Below are 19512 nucleotides of genomic sequence, written 5' to 3'. Positions count from 1 at the left end.
GCCAGAGGCACAAGGTTGCTCATGAATCTGGAGTTTGTTTGCAGCATCTGGAGGCCCTGGTGTGCCCATTCCCTCTCTCCCCTTCTCTATCTCAAAATAAAGACTTTTGTTTCTGTTTTTTGAGGTAGAGTCTCACTGTAGCCCAGGCTGACGTGGAATTTACTGTGTAGTCTCAGGTTGGTCTCAAACTCACAGTGATCCTCCTACCTTTGCCTTCCAAGTGCTGGGATTAAAGGCATGTGCCACCACGCTCAGCTTCTCTCAAAATTAGAAACAAAAACTTAAAAAAAATTTTTGTTGTTATTTTTATTTATTTATTTGAGAGTGACAGAGAGAGAGAGAGAGAGAGAGAGAGAAAGAGGCAGAGAAAGAGAGAGAGAGAGAGAGAGAAATAGGCAGAGAGAGAGAGAGATAGGCAGAGAGAGAGATAGGGAGAGAGAGAGAGAGAGAGAGAGAGAGAGAGAGAGAGGGAGAATGGGCGCACCAGGGCCTCCAGCCACCGCAAACAAACTCCAGACACGTGCACCCCTTTGTGCATCTGGCTAACGTGGGTCCTGGAGAATCAAGCCTCGAACCGGTGTCCTTAGGCTTCACAGGCAAGTGCCTAACCACTAAGCCATCTCTCCAGCCCCCCAAATAAAACTTTTTATTGAAAACATTCATAAGTATAGACAATATGCCATGATCATAATCCCTTTCCATGATCCCCATTTTCCCTCCTAAATCCCCCCTCCACTGAATCCTTTCTTCTTTCCAATTAGTCTCTCTTCTATTTTGATGTCACCATTTTTTCCTCCTATTATCCAGATCTTGTGTAGGTACCATCAGCCACTGAGGTCATGAATATCAAGACCACTTTGTGTCTGGAAGGCAGTATTGTAAACACTTCACCTTCCTTGGGCTCTTACATGCTTTCTACCTCTTCCACAGTGGTACCTGAACCTTGGAAGGTGTAATAGAGCCGTCTCACTTAGTGCTGAACACTCCCACTGTCACTTCTCAGCACTTTGGTGAGTTTTGAGTCACGCCAGTGGTGACCACCATCTAAGAAAAGACGCTTCTCTAACCAAAAGTGAGAACAGCATTATCATCTGGGCACAGTGGCCCAGGCACCTCAGTCATTTGCAGTGGAAGGAGCTCTCCGCTCCCTCTGGCCTAGGGCTGCAGGCTTTGCTGGCCATGCTCAGCTGTTCACGTGAGTGCTGGAGATTAAACGCATGGTCTCAGCCCCTCTCAGGCCCTCAAACTTGTGCAGGACGTGCTCTTACCTGCTGAGCCATCTCCCCAGCTCCAGTGTTGCCTGTTAATCACCGTTAATGAAAGTCATTGGCATAATGTCCTGTTCCTCATACAACTTTCATTAACTAGTTTTAGTACCCATGGGTGTTTCTTGGATGATTTATTTATTACTATAAAGATTCCATTAACCCATATATATTTATTATCTGACATTCTAATTTAAGGAAATTATGCTTTCTCTCCTTCCCATTCACTTATTTATTTGTCAGTATGGATTTGTGGGTCGTAATTTTATTTTATGAGTTATAATTTGTTCCTATCATTATTGGATTTTTCACTCAAATTGTTCCACATTTGGTCAGTGGAAGTCCCTTCAAGCTGACTCCAAAGTTCCTTTTATCATGTTTCTGTTCTTCTTTTGTATTTATGCAGGGTATTGTGTAGCCTAGGCTGGCCTCAAACTTGCTATGTAGCGAAATTTCAGATCCACCTGCCTCCATCTCCTGAATGCCGTGAATACATGCACTACCATGACCACTTTATTTTCTACTGGGGATCAAAACTCAGGGCTTTGTGTATGGTAGGCAGGCACTCTGTCCAGTGAGCCACATCCCCAGCATAGGGGGCCCAATTGTTCTATTTTGTTTTGTTAGGGGGAGAATTGGCACTTCAGGGCCTCAGCTACTGAAATCAAACTCCAGGTGCTTGCACCACCTAGTAGGCATGTACACCCTCGTGCTTGCTTCACCTTTGTGAGTCTGGCTAATGAGTGATCTGGAGAGCAGAACATGAGTCCTTAGACTTCACAGGCAAGTGTCTTAAGCACTAAGCCATCTCTCCAGCCCATCTCCTTTTTTTTTTTTTTTTTTGGTTTTTCAAGGTAGGGTCTTACTCTAGTCCAGGCTGACCTGGAATTCACTGGATAGTCTCAGGGTGACCTCAAACTCATAGCAATCCTCCTACCTCTGCCTCATGAGTACTGGGATTAAAGGCGTGTGCCACCACGCCCGGCTGTTGTTTCTTTCTTGAGGTAGGATCTCGTTCTAGTTCAGGCTGACCTGGAATTCAGTATGTATTCTGAGGCTGGCTTCAAACTCATGGCGATCCTCCTACCTTTGCCTCGTAAGTGCTGGGATTGAAGGTGTGCGCCACCGTGGCCAGCCCCTTATTCTGATAGTGCTCTTTGGCATTGTGGCCCAATAAGATGTTTCAGGTTCAGTGTGTTCCCCGCATCCTCTGTCATCATCATTGTCCTGTTTCTTCTGCTCAGTGGGTTTGGGGTTGGGAAGCTAAGATCTGGACACCAGGTATACTCACCACCTGGATTACATAAGAAGGTGTTTCAAAAAAAAAAAAAAAAACCTACCAAAAAACCCAACTTAACAATGTAATGAAGAGTAATTAGGTATTCAAGCCAAAACTCTTCTATTGAATGATGTTAAACTTTAATAGTTCTCATCTTCCATAAGCCCACAACAATCTTTTCTTAGGTAGTTACTTTCTCTGCATTGTGGTTACTGAGAATTTAAAAAGCATTCCTACTTATCAAAAATCAATGTTTCTCTTAATTAAAGGGGCCAAGGAGAAACAAAAAGCACCCTTTTCACTGTATTGGTTACAGTTGATCTTCATTAGACAACTCCAGGTTTCCATTATCCATATGTAATTCCAGAGGCCAATAACCATTCTCAAATGTAGAAGATGTTACTGCCTAAGTCTGATTTAAGGCAGCTATTTAGATCTCAATTATTAATGAAATTAGTGTCCTGAATGTCAGCAAGAGCATTGCTTTAGGTAAAGGCTGGGAAGGAAATCATATTAGTGTGGAATTTCCTCTCCTCAGGGGCTCCTTGTATATTACATTATTCACTTAGCCATCTCCTGTGAGGGAGACGGGATTGTTGGCCATCATCTGATCCCCAGGCAGAGCCATGGAGAAGTTGAGGGGTTTCATGAAGGCACCGAATTCCAAGCCTTTGTGTGGCGCCTGCGTGCCTTAGTCCAATATTTACCAGATAGCAACAGTGAGGATACCACAGCCCGGCAAACAGAGCTCGGAGTGGAGAGGACCTCTGGAATGAACAACTGAGCGGTCCCACGCAGCAGGCAAGTTTGCCTTTGTCTTCTTTGGTACCCGCTCCCGATCAACTGGCAAGTGTGATGGCTCTTCTGTGCTCCTGCATCCTGATGGCTGCCATGGGTGAGTTCCACTACTGATTTTACAAGATACTGTTAACCCTTAGAGACAACAGACAATATAAACGCCGTGCTGTGAGCTCATCTGCGTTCGTCTTTAATTCATGGTCTGTAAAATGCCAATGCTAGGAAGCTGCCCAGAACCCAACTCTCTGTCTTTTTCCTCCAAACACACACACCCAGGGATAGCACCACAGAGTGGGGAATTTTTTCTTTTTTTAATATGGAATGCTTCACGAACTTGTGTGTCATTTTAGGCCGGCCATGCTAATCTCAGTATAGTCGGGTTGTCGCATGTGAGCAGCTGAAGCAAGCACCACAGCGGGGGTTTGCACGTGCGCTCCGCAGTGTTAGGACCGGTCCAGGCCTCTGCTCTCCAGAAACCCAGCTCTCTGCAGAAATTTACATTGCGTCTGGAGCCTTCTCTTTCAGGTTAGCCTGTAGGTTTAGATGATGAATTCTTTTTACCCAAAATAGCCCTGGTTTCACTATAAGATTTTAGCAGTCCAGACAAGGGCTTCATGAATGAATCATGGCCCTGGATACCTGTGTGTATCGCTTTGGTACTACAGCCTTACACAAGCTATAGAGGTGGTAAGTATTTCTCTAAAGTCAGGCACTAAAAAGGTGCAAGTCTTGACTATATCAAATTTTCTTGAAAATAATTTAGATACTACTTTTTTTTCCCCCTATGCTTCCTAGGTGCCAGTAACTACTGAATCAGGCTATTTTAGTTAAGGTGCAATTGACTTTTTATAAATGTGCACAAATCATGGACTTGTGGGTATCTGTCCTTTGAGAACCCCATACTCACACTCAGGTATGCCTCATTTTTCCTTGAGCACCTCTCTTTTTCTTAAACCCCAAGATTCAGACTGCTAAAATGCCTTTCAATAAACTCCGACTCTGCTTCAAACCAACAAACCCACAATAAGAATTTATGTCGACATTGGCATTTGCTAGAGGCGTCTCCTAGATCTTATCAGAATTCTCAAAATCTAAAATATAATGAAGCATAATGAGTCAACTATAGAGATAAACAAGGAATTTGGAGCTAGGAAGCTAGAAATTTTAAAAAAGAGAGAGAAAGAAAAAGAAAACACTGAAAATATTTCTGTTTGGTAGAAAAGAAAAATAACCACATCACTAAAGTATAAAAAAAAAAAATCCTAGCTGTTTTAACTTAGTGGAGAAAGACATATCTCAATTATAAAAGTAAAATATGGAAAATTTTATGAATGCTAATGGGTTTCTTTGCAAAAATAATTGTTAACATGAAACTAAGACAAAATAGAAAAATAAAGGTAAGAAAACAGAATAAATTGTTCTTTCTCTTTCTAATGATTTGTACTTGTGTTTGCTTTCTGTTACCAATGTAGCAGAAGAAATATTTTATTTTTTCAAAACTTTTTTATTGATAACGTCCATACATATATACAACGTATACAATGATGAAAAAAATAATTTAGTGGTGTCTAATGTCCAATGCTTTACCTTAAAGCATACAGAGGACATTTGTGAGGAAGAGATCTACCTTTTAGAATTTTGCTGGGCTAATATCAAGATGACTTAGAAATATCAGAACATTGGTGTGATCACCAATGCACAGCTGCTTTTTCTGTGCTGAGAGTCTGTGAGGGATGAGAATGCCCACCCTGGCTTCACCACTCACCAACCCAGTGACCCAGTAAGTTATCTCTTAGGCAGTCAATTTCATTTATTTCTTTATTATCTATTTATTTATCTAAACAGTATCCCCTGTAGTTCAGGCTGGCCTTGAACTCATTGTGTAGCTGAGGATAGCCTTGAACTTCTGATCCCCCTGCCTCCACCTTCCAAGTGCTGAGATTAACTGTGCACCACCATACCTAGTTGATACCTCACTGGGAATGAAAACCATGTCTTTGTGCATGCTAGGCAAACAGTCTGTCAACTGAGCTACATTCCCAGCCCCTTAACTAACTTGCATTGTGGTTATTCATGAGAATCAATCACAATCATGAGATTGTGAAAGTGTCATGTGTAACGCAGATGTGAAATATTACTAACTTGAAAGCACACACAGAGCTGACTCTGTTTCCACTCCATAATGTATACCATGTAAGATGTTTTGTCTTTTGATATCTTACTCACTTCTGATCATCATATTCTTAGGGATCCAGGCCAGAAGAGCCTGGGCTCTGGATGCAGACCAGCTGTGTTTCAATCCCGGCCCCTTTGCTGACTCTGGCCTTGGGCAGTGCTAACTTTCTTGAGTCTGTAGTATTGTGCTCTCCTAGTGGGCAGTGGAATCCCTAGCTCATTCGATCAGTGTGATTGTTTAATAAGATCATTCATGCGATGAGTTTAGCCTAGTGACTGCCTTACAACTAAGTACATTCAATTCATGAGGACTGAGGATTCAGTTGACCCATACACCTAAATCTCCATTTCCTTGTTACCTCTTTGACATTTGTATACCTTTCTAGTAATTCCAAAAATACATACTAAATCAAGAACAGCTCTTTTTGGTGGGGCTCAGGAGATGGCTAAGTGGTTAAAGGTGCTTGCTTGCAAAGCCTGCTGGCTCTGAGTTCAATTTCCCAGTGCCCACATAAAGCCAGATACACATAGTGGTGCGTGCTCTTGGAATTGTCTGCAGTGGCAAGAGGTCCTGGTCTGCCAACATGCCCCAAACTCTTTAAGAGAGATGTAGGTATGTGTGAGAGTTAATTCACTAAAACAAAGAAAAGAAAGGATGAAGCAGAAGGATTGCTGTGAGTTTGAGAACACCTTGGGCTACAGAGTAAGACCTTGTCTCAAAAACCCAAACAGTGGGCTGGAGAGATGGCTTAGTAGTTAAAGTGCATGCCTATGAAGCCCAAGGACTCAGGTTCAATTTTCCAGGTCCCACGTAAGCCGGATGCACATGGTGGTGCATGCGTCTGGAGTTCATTTGCAGTGGCTGGAGGCCTTGGCGCACCCATTCTCATTCTCTCTCTCTCCCACCCCTCTGTCTCTAATAAATAAATAAAAATTGATAAAAGACAAAACCAAACACTAAAACAAAACAAAGTAAACAAAGGAATAATTCTTTTTTTTTTTTTTTCTTTTTGAGACAGGCTTCAATACTTGGTCCACATTGGCCTGGAACTCTGTCCAGGATGGTCTGGAGCTCCCTTGTGACCTTCCTGTCTCAGCTTCTGGAATGCTGGGATTACAGGCACACGCCACCAGGCGGGGCTCTCTATTCTTACCTTCTTTTTAAATCTCTTCACCTACAAGTGCTTCATAGCTAGTCCCTTCCACAGTCTCCTTTCCAGAAATTGACGAGTGAATTATGGGAAGCATATTATTGGCATTTGAAGAGGCAATGCTAGTGAGAAGTCTTCCCTCAGCCTGCTGCTGATAGCCTCAGTCAGGGTCTGTTGAAGCATCAAGGAGCCGGGAGTCAGTTAGTGCTGTGTGAATGTCACATTAGCTTTCAAGGGGCGTCAGTTACTGTTAATTAATGGTCACTTAAACCCTTAATCTCTTTCCTGTAATTGATCTTTCTCCTCAGGGCAAATTTGCATTCATAGGAGAAATGTAGTTTATTATTTCTTTCCATCTCGCACAAAGAACTCCTTTTGGTTTTTTTTAAGCACACTTCCATTTGCTTGTTTCTCCTTTGTTCTTAGTCCTAGCTCCCAGAACTTTCTCTTCTTACCTAAAGATTTTGACATGTTCTAGAAAGAAGGTGTCTAGCCACCAGAGATCTATGAATTATTTCCTAAAAAAGATAGCAGGGAGGAATTTAGACAGAGGGTACAGGGAACGCACATTCATTCCTCAAAATGATGTTTTAAGTTTAATCTCAGTTTCATATTCCCACTCAAGAACATTTCAGCATTTCCCCAACTGAGACTGAAATTGGGAGCTATCAAGCGAGATAAAAAAGCAGCTGCCCAAAGTGAAGTCTGTGGGAAGAACATTGGCCCAGGTTAGCTTTATGCGCCTGGCTTTCCTTCCCTGGGGTACACCGGTGAGAAATGTTCTCAGGTAGAGACATTCACAGCACACCTTTAGACAATAACAATTCACAAAACCCCTAAAAGTGATGTCCCATGCAAGCCACCCACCTCAATCCTGAATGCCTGAGTGGCTGATGCCATTTTAGGCATCTTCTTGGGTGAATAGTCAGGAGTTTAAATGCTCATTAGATTCCCACTTCTGATGGTAATGACAGTGAATATTCACCGTCCACAACCTGGTATTGCACCTCTAGCATCATTAACATTTTGGTCACACTGACATTGATCAATCCTAGAAATTGCTGCCTGTGGCGGCAAGTGACATGACATCATTCATAAAGAAATGGGTACAAACAGAATTGTCACACAGGGAGAAGTGATCTCATTTACAGTTTCCTGCTGGATCCCTTGTACTTTCAGCAGCTCATCAAAATAACCATCAAAACCACTGAGAGCCCAGGTGAATTCACACGCAGGACACTGCAGATAGATCTCATCACGCACCATGTCAGGAGGTGTGCAATTTGCTTCAGCCCAGTGACTTAGTGAAGCTTTGAATCCCCTAAGGGCTGGTGAAGCTTGTGAACAAAATATCTTTTTGCAATTCAGAGAGAGCCGTCACACATTTGTCACTTCCAATTGCTGGTGTTCATTTCTCTTACTTGCTTCCCCTGGCCTCCAATGCTACGGCACCAATCTTGGCTCTTTTACAAATCAAGATTCCTGGGCCAGAGGAAATGGTTGTTCCCTGAACAAGAGAGAATGTTCCCAAAGCAAAGATCTCATTTTCTGACAAGTGCATTTTATTCAAAGACAGTGTGAGAAAAGAGATTTTAGGGGAGAAAAATACAAATTGGAATCTAATTAATTCCATTATGTAGAAATTTACACACATCTTTGGGTTCAATGGTTTGTCCATTACACATGGGAAATGTAAAGGAAAAACTAAGCCAGGGATCAAGTTTGGCCCAGGGATAGATAGATTTTATATATCTATAAGTTTCTTCACTATGCCATTGGTGGATGACAGAAAAGCAAAGAAAGGACTCGGGGGCTGGGGCCGGGGCTATAGCTCAGTTGGTAGAGTGCTTGCCTAACATGCATGAAGCTCTGGGTTTGATCCCCAGCCCCGAATAAACTAGGCATGGTGATGCATGTCTGTAATCTAACGCTTGGACAGTGGAGCCAGAAGGATCAAAGGCTCAAGGCCAGGGGCTGGGGAGATGGCTTAGCTGTTAAGGCACTTGCCTGTGAAACCTAAGGACCCAAGTTCAATACCCTGATACCCATGTGAGCCAGATGCACAAGGTGGTGCATGCATCTGGAGTTACTTTGCAGCGGCTGGAGGCCCCCTTGTGTACCCATTCTCTCTGTCTGCCTCCTTGTCTTTCTTTTTCACTCTCAGATAAGTAAACAATTTTTTTTTTTTAAAGTTCAGGGCCATCCTTAGGATGCAGAGAGTTCAAGACCAGTCTGGGATACATGAGATGCTGTCAAAGAAAGAAAGCAAGAGAAAGAAAGGATTTTGTCTTAATGAGTAATTGCTGTAAAATGGAATTGCTGCAATTTTCAATCTTGAAGATGGGGTTGGCTTATTTCTTTTTATAATGAGCTTTCTTTTGGTGGCACTTGGGCCATCCACTTGCTTTATGTAAGTGTCTGCCTGAGAACGCAGAGGATGGTTGTGGATTTACGTGGACTGGAGCCAGCTGAGAACTATATCACACTAGGAGCCACCAAGTTCCTAGTGGTCTGAAATCTAAAGATGCTTCCTCATTTCATTTTCATAGTCATGGTTTCTCTTCTAGGACTTGTGGCCCTGGCTGTGCCTCATCCTAGGAGTTCTGCTCTGCATCATCTCACCAAGCAGTTATTAGGGCAATATCGCAAGGAAGTGAGACCAGTTCACAACTGGACTGAAGCCACCACTGTCTACCTAGACCTGTCAGTCCATGCTGTATTGGATGTGGTAAGGACTAACCCACATTTTCTTATTCTGATTGTCTTTATTTGCTTTTTTTAAAATCATTTATTTATTATTTGAGAGCAAGAGAAAGAGAGAGAGAGAGAGGCAGTGAGAAACAGAAAGAGAGAGAGAGAGAGAGAGAGAGAGAGAGAGAGAGAGAGAGAGAGAGAACGAGAGAGAATGGGTGCATCAGGGCCTCTAGCCACTGCATACGAACTCCAGATGCATGTGCCACCTTGTGCACCTGGCTTACATGGATACTGGGGAATTGAGTCTCAAACTGAGGTCCTTAGGCTTCACAGGCAAGTGCTTAACTGCTAGGCCATCTCTCCAGCCCTTATTTGCTTTTTTCAGACAAGGTCTCATGTAGCCCAGGCTAGGCTTAGACTCACTACATAGTTAAGAATGACCTTGAACTCCAGATACTTTTGCCTTCACCTTCCAAGTGCTTGGGGTTCCAGGCACATGTCACCACGTTGTTGTCATCCTATTTCAGAACCACCCACTTGGCTGGAGAGACCACCTGGTGGTTAAGACATTTGTCTGCAAAGCCTAATGATCTGGGTTTGATTCCCCAGGACCGATGTAAAGCCGGATGCACAAAGAGGCACATGCATCTGGGGTTCATTTGCAATGGGTGGAGGCCCTGGCGTGCTCATTCTCTCTGTCTTGTCTGCCTTCTATCTCTCTCTGCTAGCAAATAAATAAATAAAAATATTTAAACAGACAAAACGCCCTCCAGTTATATACAGTTTTCTTCCTGATACTGTGGTTGAAAGGTTAGTGCTAGGTATGATCCGCATCTTGGGAGGTGGGGTTCATATACACATCTCCACAACCACTAATGCTCTGGCAGAGTTGAGGGGTCTGGTCTGGGGTTGCAGCTCTGTAGTTGAGCACTTGCCTAGCATTGCTGAAACCGTGGGGTGGATTTCCAGAAGGTCAAGAGAGCAGAGTGTGAGATCCACTACTTACAACCTGGAATCTGAAAGTGAGGGTAGAAAAGAATCTCCATGGTTATCACAAACTTATAAGAAGGCTTTTATATCCAAGCTATTTGCTAAGCATGGTAAGAAGTTCTTATTTATTTATTTTTATTTTATTTTATTTTATTTTATTTTATTTATTTATTTATTTTTTTTGAGGTAAGGTTTCACTCTAGCCCAGGCTGACCTGGAATTCACTATGTAGTCTCAGGGTGGCCTTGAACTCACAGTGATCCTCCTACCTCTACCTCCCAAATGCTGGGATTAAAGGCATGCACCACCACACCTGGCCTATTTATTTATTTATTTATTTAGTTTTGGTTTTCTGAGGTAGAATTTTGCTCTAGCCCAAGCTGATCTGGAATTTACTATGTAGTCTCAGGGTGACCTCAAACTCACAATGATATTCCTATCTCTGCCTTTTGAGTGCTGGGATTAAAGGTGTGCACCGTCACACCTGGTTTAGTTACTGATGTTTTTTTTTTAAGTAGTCTCCCTCTAGCCCAGGCTGACCTGAAACTTACCTGTATCCCAGGCTGGTCTCAAACTCACGGTGGTCTCTCCACCTCAGCCTTCTGAGAGCTGGGATTGTAAACTTTAGCTACTGCACCTGGCTCATCTACTGTTTCTGAAAGATGAGTCATGGGAATGATATGAGGACACACAAGGATCACTGCCAGCCAGTTCTCCGTAACTCATGATCACTGCCTCTTTTTCCTTCCATTGTCTCCTTTTTCCTAATTATAAAGACTTGAATATCCATAGCTGTTAGATTCATCTCAAAAGTGCTATAAAAATAGACTTTACTAGCTGGGCATGGTAGCTCTCACCTATAATCCCAGCACTTGGAGGCTGAAGAAGGAGGATCATTATCCTCAGCATCAGCCTGGGCTAGAGCGGGAATCTACCTCATAAAACAAAAACCAAGCAGAATAAACAAGACTTGATTATGCTTTATCATAGTAGTTTAATAATTGTTATTCAATTTACTTCTTAAAACTTTTTGGGTATGTGCTGGGGATGGAACCTTGCACAGGGCCTTGCAGATGCCAGGCAGATCCTACACAACTGAGCTACATCCTCAGCCCACATTTTCTTTTATTATTATTTATTTATTTCAGAGAGATAGTGAAAGAAAGAGGCAGAGAGAGAGAGAGAAATAATGAGTGTGCCAGGGCCTTCGGCCACTGCAAATGCACTCCAGGTGAATGCACCACCTTGTGCATCTGGCTTACGTGGGTTCTGGGGAATTGAACCTGGATCCCTTGGCTTTGCAGGCAAGTGCCTGAAACACTAAGCCATCTCTGCAGTCCCACTCCCTACATTTTCTTTTCTTTTTTAAAATTTATTTATTATATTTTTATTAACAACTTCCATGATTGTAAACAATATCCCATGGTAATGGCCTCCCTCCCCCCACTTTCCCCTTTGAAACTCCACTCTCCATCAAATCTCCTCCCCCTCTTAACCAGTCTCTCTTTTATTTTGATGTCATCATCTTTTCCTTCTATTATGATGGTCTTGTGTAGGTAGTGTCAGGCACTGTGAGGCCATGAATATCCAGGCCATTTTGTGTCTGGAGGAGCATGTTGTAAGGAGTCTTACCTTTCCTTTGGCTCTCATAGTCTTTCCACCACCTCTTCTGCAATGGATCCTGAGCCTTGGAAGGTGTGATAGAGATATTGCATTACTGAGCACTCTTATGTCACTTCTTCTCAGCACCATGATGCCTCTGAGTCATCCCAAGGTCACTGCCATCTGAAAAGAGAAGATTCTCTGCCAGAAGTGAGAGTAGCATTAACATAAGGGTATGAACATTAAGAGAAGTGCTTACTGGGCAGTTTGGTGAGCATAGTATATCCATTTAGCCAGACAGCAGCAGACGTTACACCCCTAGGGCTCATGACTACCCCTGTTTTTGGTTTCCAGTATCAGGAATGTATTCCCTCCCACAGAGCGGGACTCCAGTCAAATTAGAGGGCAGTTGGTTGCCACCATGACAGACGTGCCACTATTGCACATGTTGGCTCATTCTACATTTTCTTTTATTTTGTTTTGAGACAGGATTTCCCTCTTATTCAGGCTGACCTAGAACTCACTATGTAGCCCAAGCTGGCATTGAACTCACAGTGATCCTCCTACTACAGCTTCCCAAGTGCTAGGATTAAAGGTGTGCACCACCACACCTGGCTCAGTCAGTGTTATAAAACTTGAGGTATAACACCAGGGCTGGCATTATGGCTCAGTGAGTGACATACTTACTGGGTGAGTGTAGATCTGAGTTCAGATCCCCAGCACCCAAGTAAAAGGTGAGCATAGTGGTACAGAGCTGTAATCTCAGTGCTGGAGGTGGAGACAGGAGGATCCACAGGACTTGCTGGCTAGTGAGTTGTAGTGGTTTGAATGTATGTCCCCTAGGGACTCAGGTGCTTTATTAAGCTTTTAACTTGGGTCTCCAGCTGCCTGGCTAGAGGAGGTGTCACTGGGGGTGGACCTGAAGCCCAGACCAAAGGTGCACAGAGAGGCTGGAGTTCTGCAGGGGTGGGGCTGGGGTCCTGCTTGCTGCCTGTGTGTGCTTGCTGCTTTTGGTGTTTGTGGGCTGATGGTGGTCTCTCTTTCTACTTGGATTTGTGAATGGGAGCCAGCTTCTTCCCCCATTAACAGAGCTTCCCCTGGATCCACAAGCCTGAAATAAATCCCTTCCTCCCACAATCTGTGTCTGAGTTAGATGTTCATCCCAGCAACATGAAGTTGTCTGCTACACTAGTCTAGCTGAATTGGTGATCTTTAGGTACAGTTCCAATCCTTGTCTCAAAATATAAACAAGTGGGCTAGAGAGATTGCTCAGTAGTTACTTGCTCTGCAAGCCTCATGGCCCGAGTTCAATCCCCAGCAGCCAGACACACAAGAGGTGCATGCATCTGTACTCACAACACACAATGGCAAGACCTTCCCAGGAGCAAATGCTGTCCCAAAAGAAGGTGGGAAGGAGAAGACCAACACATAGCACACGGGCATTGTTCTCTGACTGCCATAAGCACACAGTGCACAGGCAAGTCCTACCCCTAGCCCCCGCAGAAATAAAATAAAAAGTGAAAGCTGAACATGGTTGTTCCTCCTTTAAAAAATAATCAGTAAAAATTTTATTTTAGAGAGAGAGAGAGAGAATGGGCATGCCAGGGCTTCCGGCCATTGCAAATGAATTCCAGAGGCATGTGCCACCCTGTGGTTCTGACATATTGTGAGTACTGGGGAATTGAACCTGGGTCTTTTGGCTTTGCAGACAAGCACTTTAACCGCTAAGCCACCTCTGCAGCCCTATTTACTTTTGGGCCACTTTTATTTTTGGGTGGGGGAGGGTTTCAAGGTAGGATCTCACTCTAGCCCAAGTTGGCCTGAAATTCACTATGTAGTCTTAGGCTGGCCTCAAATTTGTGATGATCCTTCTACCTCTGCCTCCCAAGTGCTGGGATTAAAGGCATGTGCCATAACACCTGGTTTATTCTTTTAATTAATTAATTTATTTATTTGAGAGAGAAAGAGGGAGAGGGGGAGAAGGAAAGAGAGAGAGAATGGCATGCCAGGACCTCTAGCCACTACAAATGTGGGTACTGGGGAATAGAACCTGGGTCCTTAGGCTTCGCAGGCAAGTACTTTAACTGCTAAGCCATCTTTTCAGGTAGCCCACACTTTTAATGCCAGAATTCTGGAGGGTGAGGTAGGAGAATCAAGAGTTCAAAGCCAGTTTGGGCTACAGAGATCCTCAAAATAAAAACAACCAAAAAAAAAAAAAAAAAGGTGTGTGTGTGTGTGTGTGTGTGTGTGTGTGTGTGTGTTGGCGGTGGTGGTGGGGAACTAACAAGGGTAATTGGAGCGGATTATGACCAAATTATAGTGTGCTCATGTATCAAAATTCTCAATAAAATTACTGGGAAAAACAATGTTTCAAATGGAAAAGACAAACAAACAAAAACATATGAAAGGAAAAGGAAAGAAAGTAAAGAGTTCTGGGATTAAAGGCATGCACCACAATGCCTGCCCAGAATACATTTTTGAAAAAGTAGTCTTTATCTCTTACTCAGGGCTCCTTATTCCCAGGCCTCGGGGCTGCACAGGATGTGGCTCCTATTGGCTGTCTATTATTTATTTATGTTTTCATCTTTTTGAGACAGGGTTTCACTTTGTAGCTCAGGCTGGCTTCAATCATGCCATGTATGTATGTATGTGTGTGTGTATATATATATATATATATATATATATATATATATATATATATATATATATACAAATATATATATATCTTTTTAATTTTTAAAAATTTATTTGAGAGAGAGGGGGGAAAGGCAGTGAGAGAGAGAGAATAGGAGCACTGTAGCCACTGTAAATGAACTCCACATGTGTATGCCACCTTGTGCATCTGGCTTATGTGGATCTGGGGAATCAAACCTCGGTCCTTTAGCTTTGCAAGCAAATACTTTAATTGCCAAGTCATCTCTGCAGCCCTATTTATGGAGACAGTCTCATTATGAAACCCTGGTTTAAAATCTGAGATTTAAAAAATAGTTATTTATTTATTTATATTTGTAAGCAGAGAGAGAGAGACGGAGGGAGGGAGAGAGAGGGAGTTCACTGCACCAGGACCTCTAACCAGTATAAATGAACTTCAGATGTATGCACCACTTTGTACATCTGGTTGGGGAATTGAACCCAGGACAGCAGGCTTTGCAAGTAAGTGCCTTTACTTGCTGACCATATCCCAGCTCAAATCTGAGATTTTTTCTTTCTTTCTTTCTTTCCTTTTCTTTCTTTTTATTTTTCCCTGTGGGAGGGTCTCAGTTTATCCCAGGCTGACCTGAAATTTACTATGTAGTCTCAGGCTGGTCTCATAGCAATCCTCTTACCTCTGTCTCCTGAGTGCTGGGATTAAAGTGTACACCACCATGCCCTACTCCAAATCTGAGTTTCTTAATGCACAGAGTTATTCATTAAATGTCATAATTCTGCCAAGTATGGTAGTGTACTCCTGTAATCCCAGTACTTAGGAGGTGGAGACAGGAGGATCAGAAGTTCAAGATCATCCTCAAGTATACAGCAAATTGGAGGCCAGCCTGGATGACATGAGACCCTGCCTCAAAAACAAAACAAAACAATAGAAACAAGTTCTATTCCCTAATTATTTATTATAAGCTACTTGAGATCAGGGCTTTCTTACTTTCCCACAACATACATTACAGTATAGTTTGTGGCCAAGACACTGGATGGATTTGTGAAATGAATGGTTTGAAAATCATTGGGCTGGAGAGATGGCTTAGCAGTTAAGCGCTCGCCTGTGAAGCCTAAGGACCCCGGTTCGAGGCTCGGTTCCCCAGGTCCCACGTTAGCCAGATGCACAAGGGGGCGCACGCGTCTGGAGTTCGTTTGCAGAGGCTGGAAGCCCTGATGCACCCATTCTCTCTCCCTCTATCTGTCTTTCTCTCTGTGTCTGTTGCTCTCAAATAAATAAATAAAAAATTAAAAAAAAAACCATAAGCACCAATTCCAAGATCATCTCTGAATGACTTGATTATTCCGGTGTTGCTTTATACCCTCTCTCTTCTTTGTAGGTAGGCTAAGCAAGCAGGAGTGTTCTGAAGGATCCGCTAAACATCCCTCACAGATCATGCCTAGGGTGCCCCCCCACGAGACTAGCGCCCCGGTCAGACGATTGCCTCAGCAGCTGAACTGCTGGCAACTTGTGTTTGGAAGGAAGAGCTTGCAGCCCACTCCTCATCGCTGCACCTCACTTCCATCATCATGTTCTGCCTCCTGTTTTATTTATATGAAAGATTATAGTCTTGTCTTAGAATTTCTGGGTGTTATGAGTACCTTAGGGGAATCTGATTATAGAGTTAATCTACTCAACAGTGAAGAGTTTCAATTTGTTCTGTCAATTTTGAATCCCAGATACCTTTGTATTCCAGTCCATTGACTAGAGCCTCCCAGCCAGACGCTGAGGCATCTGTTTCCATAGTCTCCGGAACTGGGAAACATAAATAAGAATGTGGGGGAATTATCTGTGTATTTGCTAACCACCAATTTAGATCTAAATAGACTCCCTCTGTTAGGAAGACTAATGAATTCCAATTCTCTGAAATATCCTTTGCTTTTAACAAGCAAGATGGAAGGTATTGAAAGAAAATAGAGAGAGAGAGAGAGAGAGAAAGAGAGACAGATACAGAGAGGGAAAGCTGTGAATAATGCCACTAGAGAACCAATTATGTTCACCAGCTGGTATTGAGAAACTTGTTTCCTTTGACAAAAAAAGATTTTTAGTTTTAGCCTCAAACTGCTTTTTGACATTGAGTTCTTGAGGGCTGGATGATGGTCCTTCCACTTCCAGAAGATAGATGCCAGGGAAATAAAAGTCTAAACATCAACTCTCCATGTGATAGGACAAAGTAATAGGCAAGAAGAGAGAGATGATAAAGGCAGCAATGTGGCAGTCAGTAAACCAACTAGAACAGATGATGGTACAAATGAAAGTGAAACATGGACAGTCTCTTCCCAGCTACCTGAAGGAATTAGTGGGAACTGTGTATAGCTTGCTGGGACAGTAATTCAGTAATAAAGAAGTGGGTAAGAACAATTACTCTTAGACCTACTATTGCTAATTACTATTAGATGACATTGCTTATAAAAGCAGTTAATGGATATACTTCCCAATAATCTAAACTGAACTGCTTTTTGGACTTATGTTTTTCCTATTTGTGGGGAATTCTCATTGATTGTAACTAAGCCTAAAATCAAGTCTTCTTTAGTGGGTTGGATATGACATACTTCATGATCACTCAGCTGGTGAATTTTGCAAAGAAATGATTTCCCCTCATCTTGAGCTCGCAATAGAGGACTTTTTTTTTAATTGCCAAGACACCTGCTGAGCCAGCCTTGCCTGGAAGTCCCCTCTGGCCCTCCCACAAGCTGTTCCTTAAAGAAATATTTGTGAGTTCACTCTTTCAGATGGTATACCACTTTAAAACATGCCTTTGCCAAGTATCTATTTAAAGTTCATAAAAATGTGTAGAACAAGTGTGTTCAAAGCAGCCTCTGTGGAGTCGTGGAAGCAGGATTACTTCCTGTCTGCTCATCGTTTCCTCTTCTGTCCCAAGGTACCTGGAAATGCATATTAAACAACAATTTGCTTTCTGGATAGCAAAAAGGAGGAAGTTTAATCTCAAGCTGATTGTGTCTCTTAAACTGCTGCCTTTCTGAGCAGAATCACTGTGTCTGTCTGTGTACTATGCAGAATCACTGTGTCTCTGTGTACTGTGCAGAATCACTGTGTCTGTGTACTGTGCAGAATCACTGTGTCTGTGTACTGTGCAGAATCCCTGGGTCTGTCTGTGTATTGTGCAGAATCACTGTGTCTGTGTACTGTGCAGAATCACTGTGTCTGTGTTCTATGCAGAATCACTGTCTCTGTATACTGTGAAGAATCACTGTGTCTGTCTGTGTACTGTGCAGAATCACTGTGTCTGTCTGTGTACTGTTCAGAGTCACTGTGTCTATCTGTGTACTGTGCAGAATCACTGTGTCTGTATACTGTGCAGAATCACTGTGTCTTTCTGTGTACTGTGTACTGTGCAGAATCACTGTGTCTGTATGTGTACTGTTCAGAGTCACTGTGTCTATCTGTGTACTGTGCAGAATCACTGTGTCTGTATACTGTGCAGAATCACTGTGTCTTTCTGTGTACTGTGTACTGTGCAGAATCACTGTGTCTGTATACTGTGCAGAATCACTGTGTCTTTCTGTGTACTGTGTACTGTGCAGAATCACTGTGTCTGTCTGTGTACTGTGCAGAATCATTGTGTCTGTGTACTGTGCAGAATCACTGTCTCCCTTGCTTTTAGTCTGAATAGTCTCTAAATGATGTTATTGGCTGAAATTAGGTATTGTACTAAACATTATAGCAATATAAAAGTTAGCTAAATTACTCTTAAAGCATCTGAATCAATAGGGGAAAGTGTTTCACATTTTATTTCATATTTCTTCCTTTTGGATTTTCCATCAATTTATTCTCTTCTAAGGATGCAATTTTAAGTAACAGAATATGCACAGAAAGAAATGAAAAAAATATGAGATCAAGGAGAACTCTTGAGTAGGTTTTATCAGTTGTCTTTTAAATTCCCTGGAAATATCTTTAAAGTTGTTTTCCTTGCCTGAGCAGACGACTCAGTGGTTACAAGTGTTTACTGAACAAGTCTCATGACCTGAGTTTGGTACCTAGAACCCCTGTACATCCAGACACAAGTGGTGCCTATGTCTGTAATCTCAGTGTGCCTACAGCACTGGGAAGCAGAGTGAAAATCCTGAAGCTCACAGGCCGGCTACTCTGGCCTTCACAGTGGCAAATAACAGAACAAAGTGGAAGGTGAGGACCAACATCACGAGTTGTCCTCTGACCTCCACACACACTCCCCTATACATACAGCACACACGGGCACACACACAGTGGCTTTCCTTTTATTAATATATTCTTTAAAAAAATATCAGCTTCAGCCAGGCATGGCAGTGCACGCCTATAATCCCAGCACTCAGGAGGCAGAGGTGAAAGGAGGCTGCGAGTTCGAGGGCACCCTGAGACTACATAGTGAATTCCAGGCCAGCCTGGGCTAAAGCAAGATCCTACCTTAAAAAAAATCCCCAAATAAATCAACTTTATTGACATTTATTTGAATTATAAATTTCACCAACTGTACACCCAACTGGATTTTTGTGTAGTCACAGAGCTTTATAGCCATCACCACTAAATAATTCCAGAGCATTGTCGTCAGCTCAGAGAGAAACTCCAGGCTCAGTAATCTCTGTATCTTCCCTTGCCTGCCCTTAGGCAAACACTAACCCACAGTCTGGGTGGATAGATTTACCTTTCTACACACTGAGTGTAAGCGTTGTCATACAGTAAGTGACCTCTTAGGACTGACTGCTTTCACCTAGTGTGATGTCTGCAAGGTTCATGCACGGTTGTAGTACATACCAGCATCTCAAGATGTTTTGTTGGTGAATACACTCTTCTCGTGTGGCTCTTCCACCTTGTTCATCCGGGCATCAGTTACTGTGCTGGGGCTGCTTTTACTTTCACGATCTTGACTTC

The 19512-nt window shown here is 42.8% G+C and overlaps 1 protein-coding gene across 1 annotated transcript in view; it reads left to right on the top strand.

Annotated features, from left to right (window-relative positions):
* Window positions 1–3393: 3393 nt before the first annotated feature.
* Window positions 3394–19512, top strand: part of Htr3b (5-hydroxytryptamine receptor 3B) — a 47173-nt gene continuing 31054 nt past the window's right edge. Inside the window, exons 1-2 of the mRNA XM_004666460.3 lie at window positions 3394–3439; window positions 9236–9396. Of these exons, the coding sequence (XP_004666517.2) occupies window positions 3400–3439; window positions 9236–9396 (201 nt within the window). The 5' untranslated portion in view covers window positions 3394–3399. The remainder of the gene's footprint in view (window positions 3440–9235; window positions 9397–19512) is intronic.

This window comes from Jaculus jaculus, chromosome 3 (assembly GCF_020740685.1).
Source record: "Jaculus jaculus isolate mJacJac1 chromosome 3, mJacJac1.mat.Y.cur, whole genome shotgun sequence".
In the NCBI taxonomy this organism is placed as follows: domain Eukaryota; kingdom Metazoa; phylum Chordata; class Mammalia; order Rodentia; family Dipodidae; genus Jaculus; species Jaculus jaculus.
Note: the sequence above shows the minus strand (reverse complement) of the source record. Positions and strands in the feature narration are given on the sequence as shown.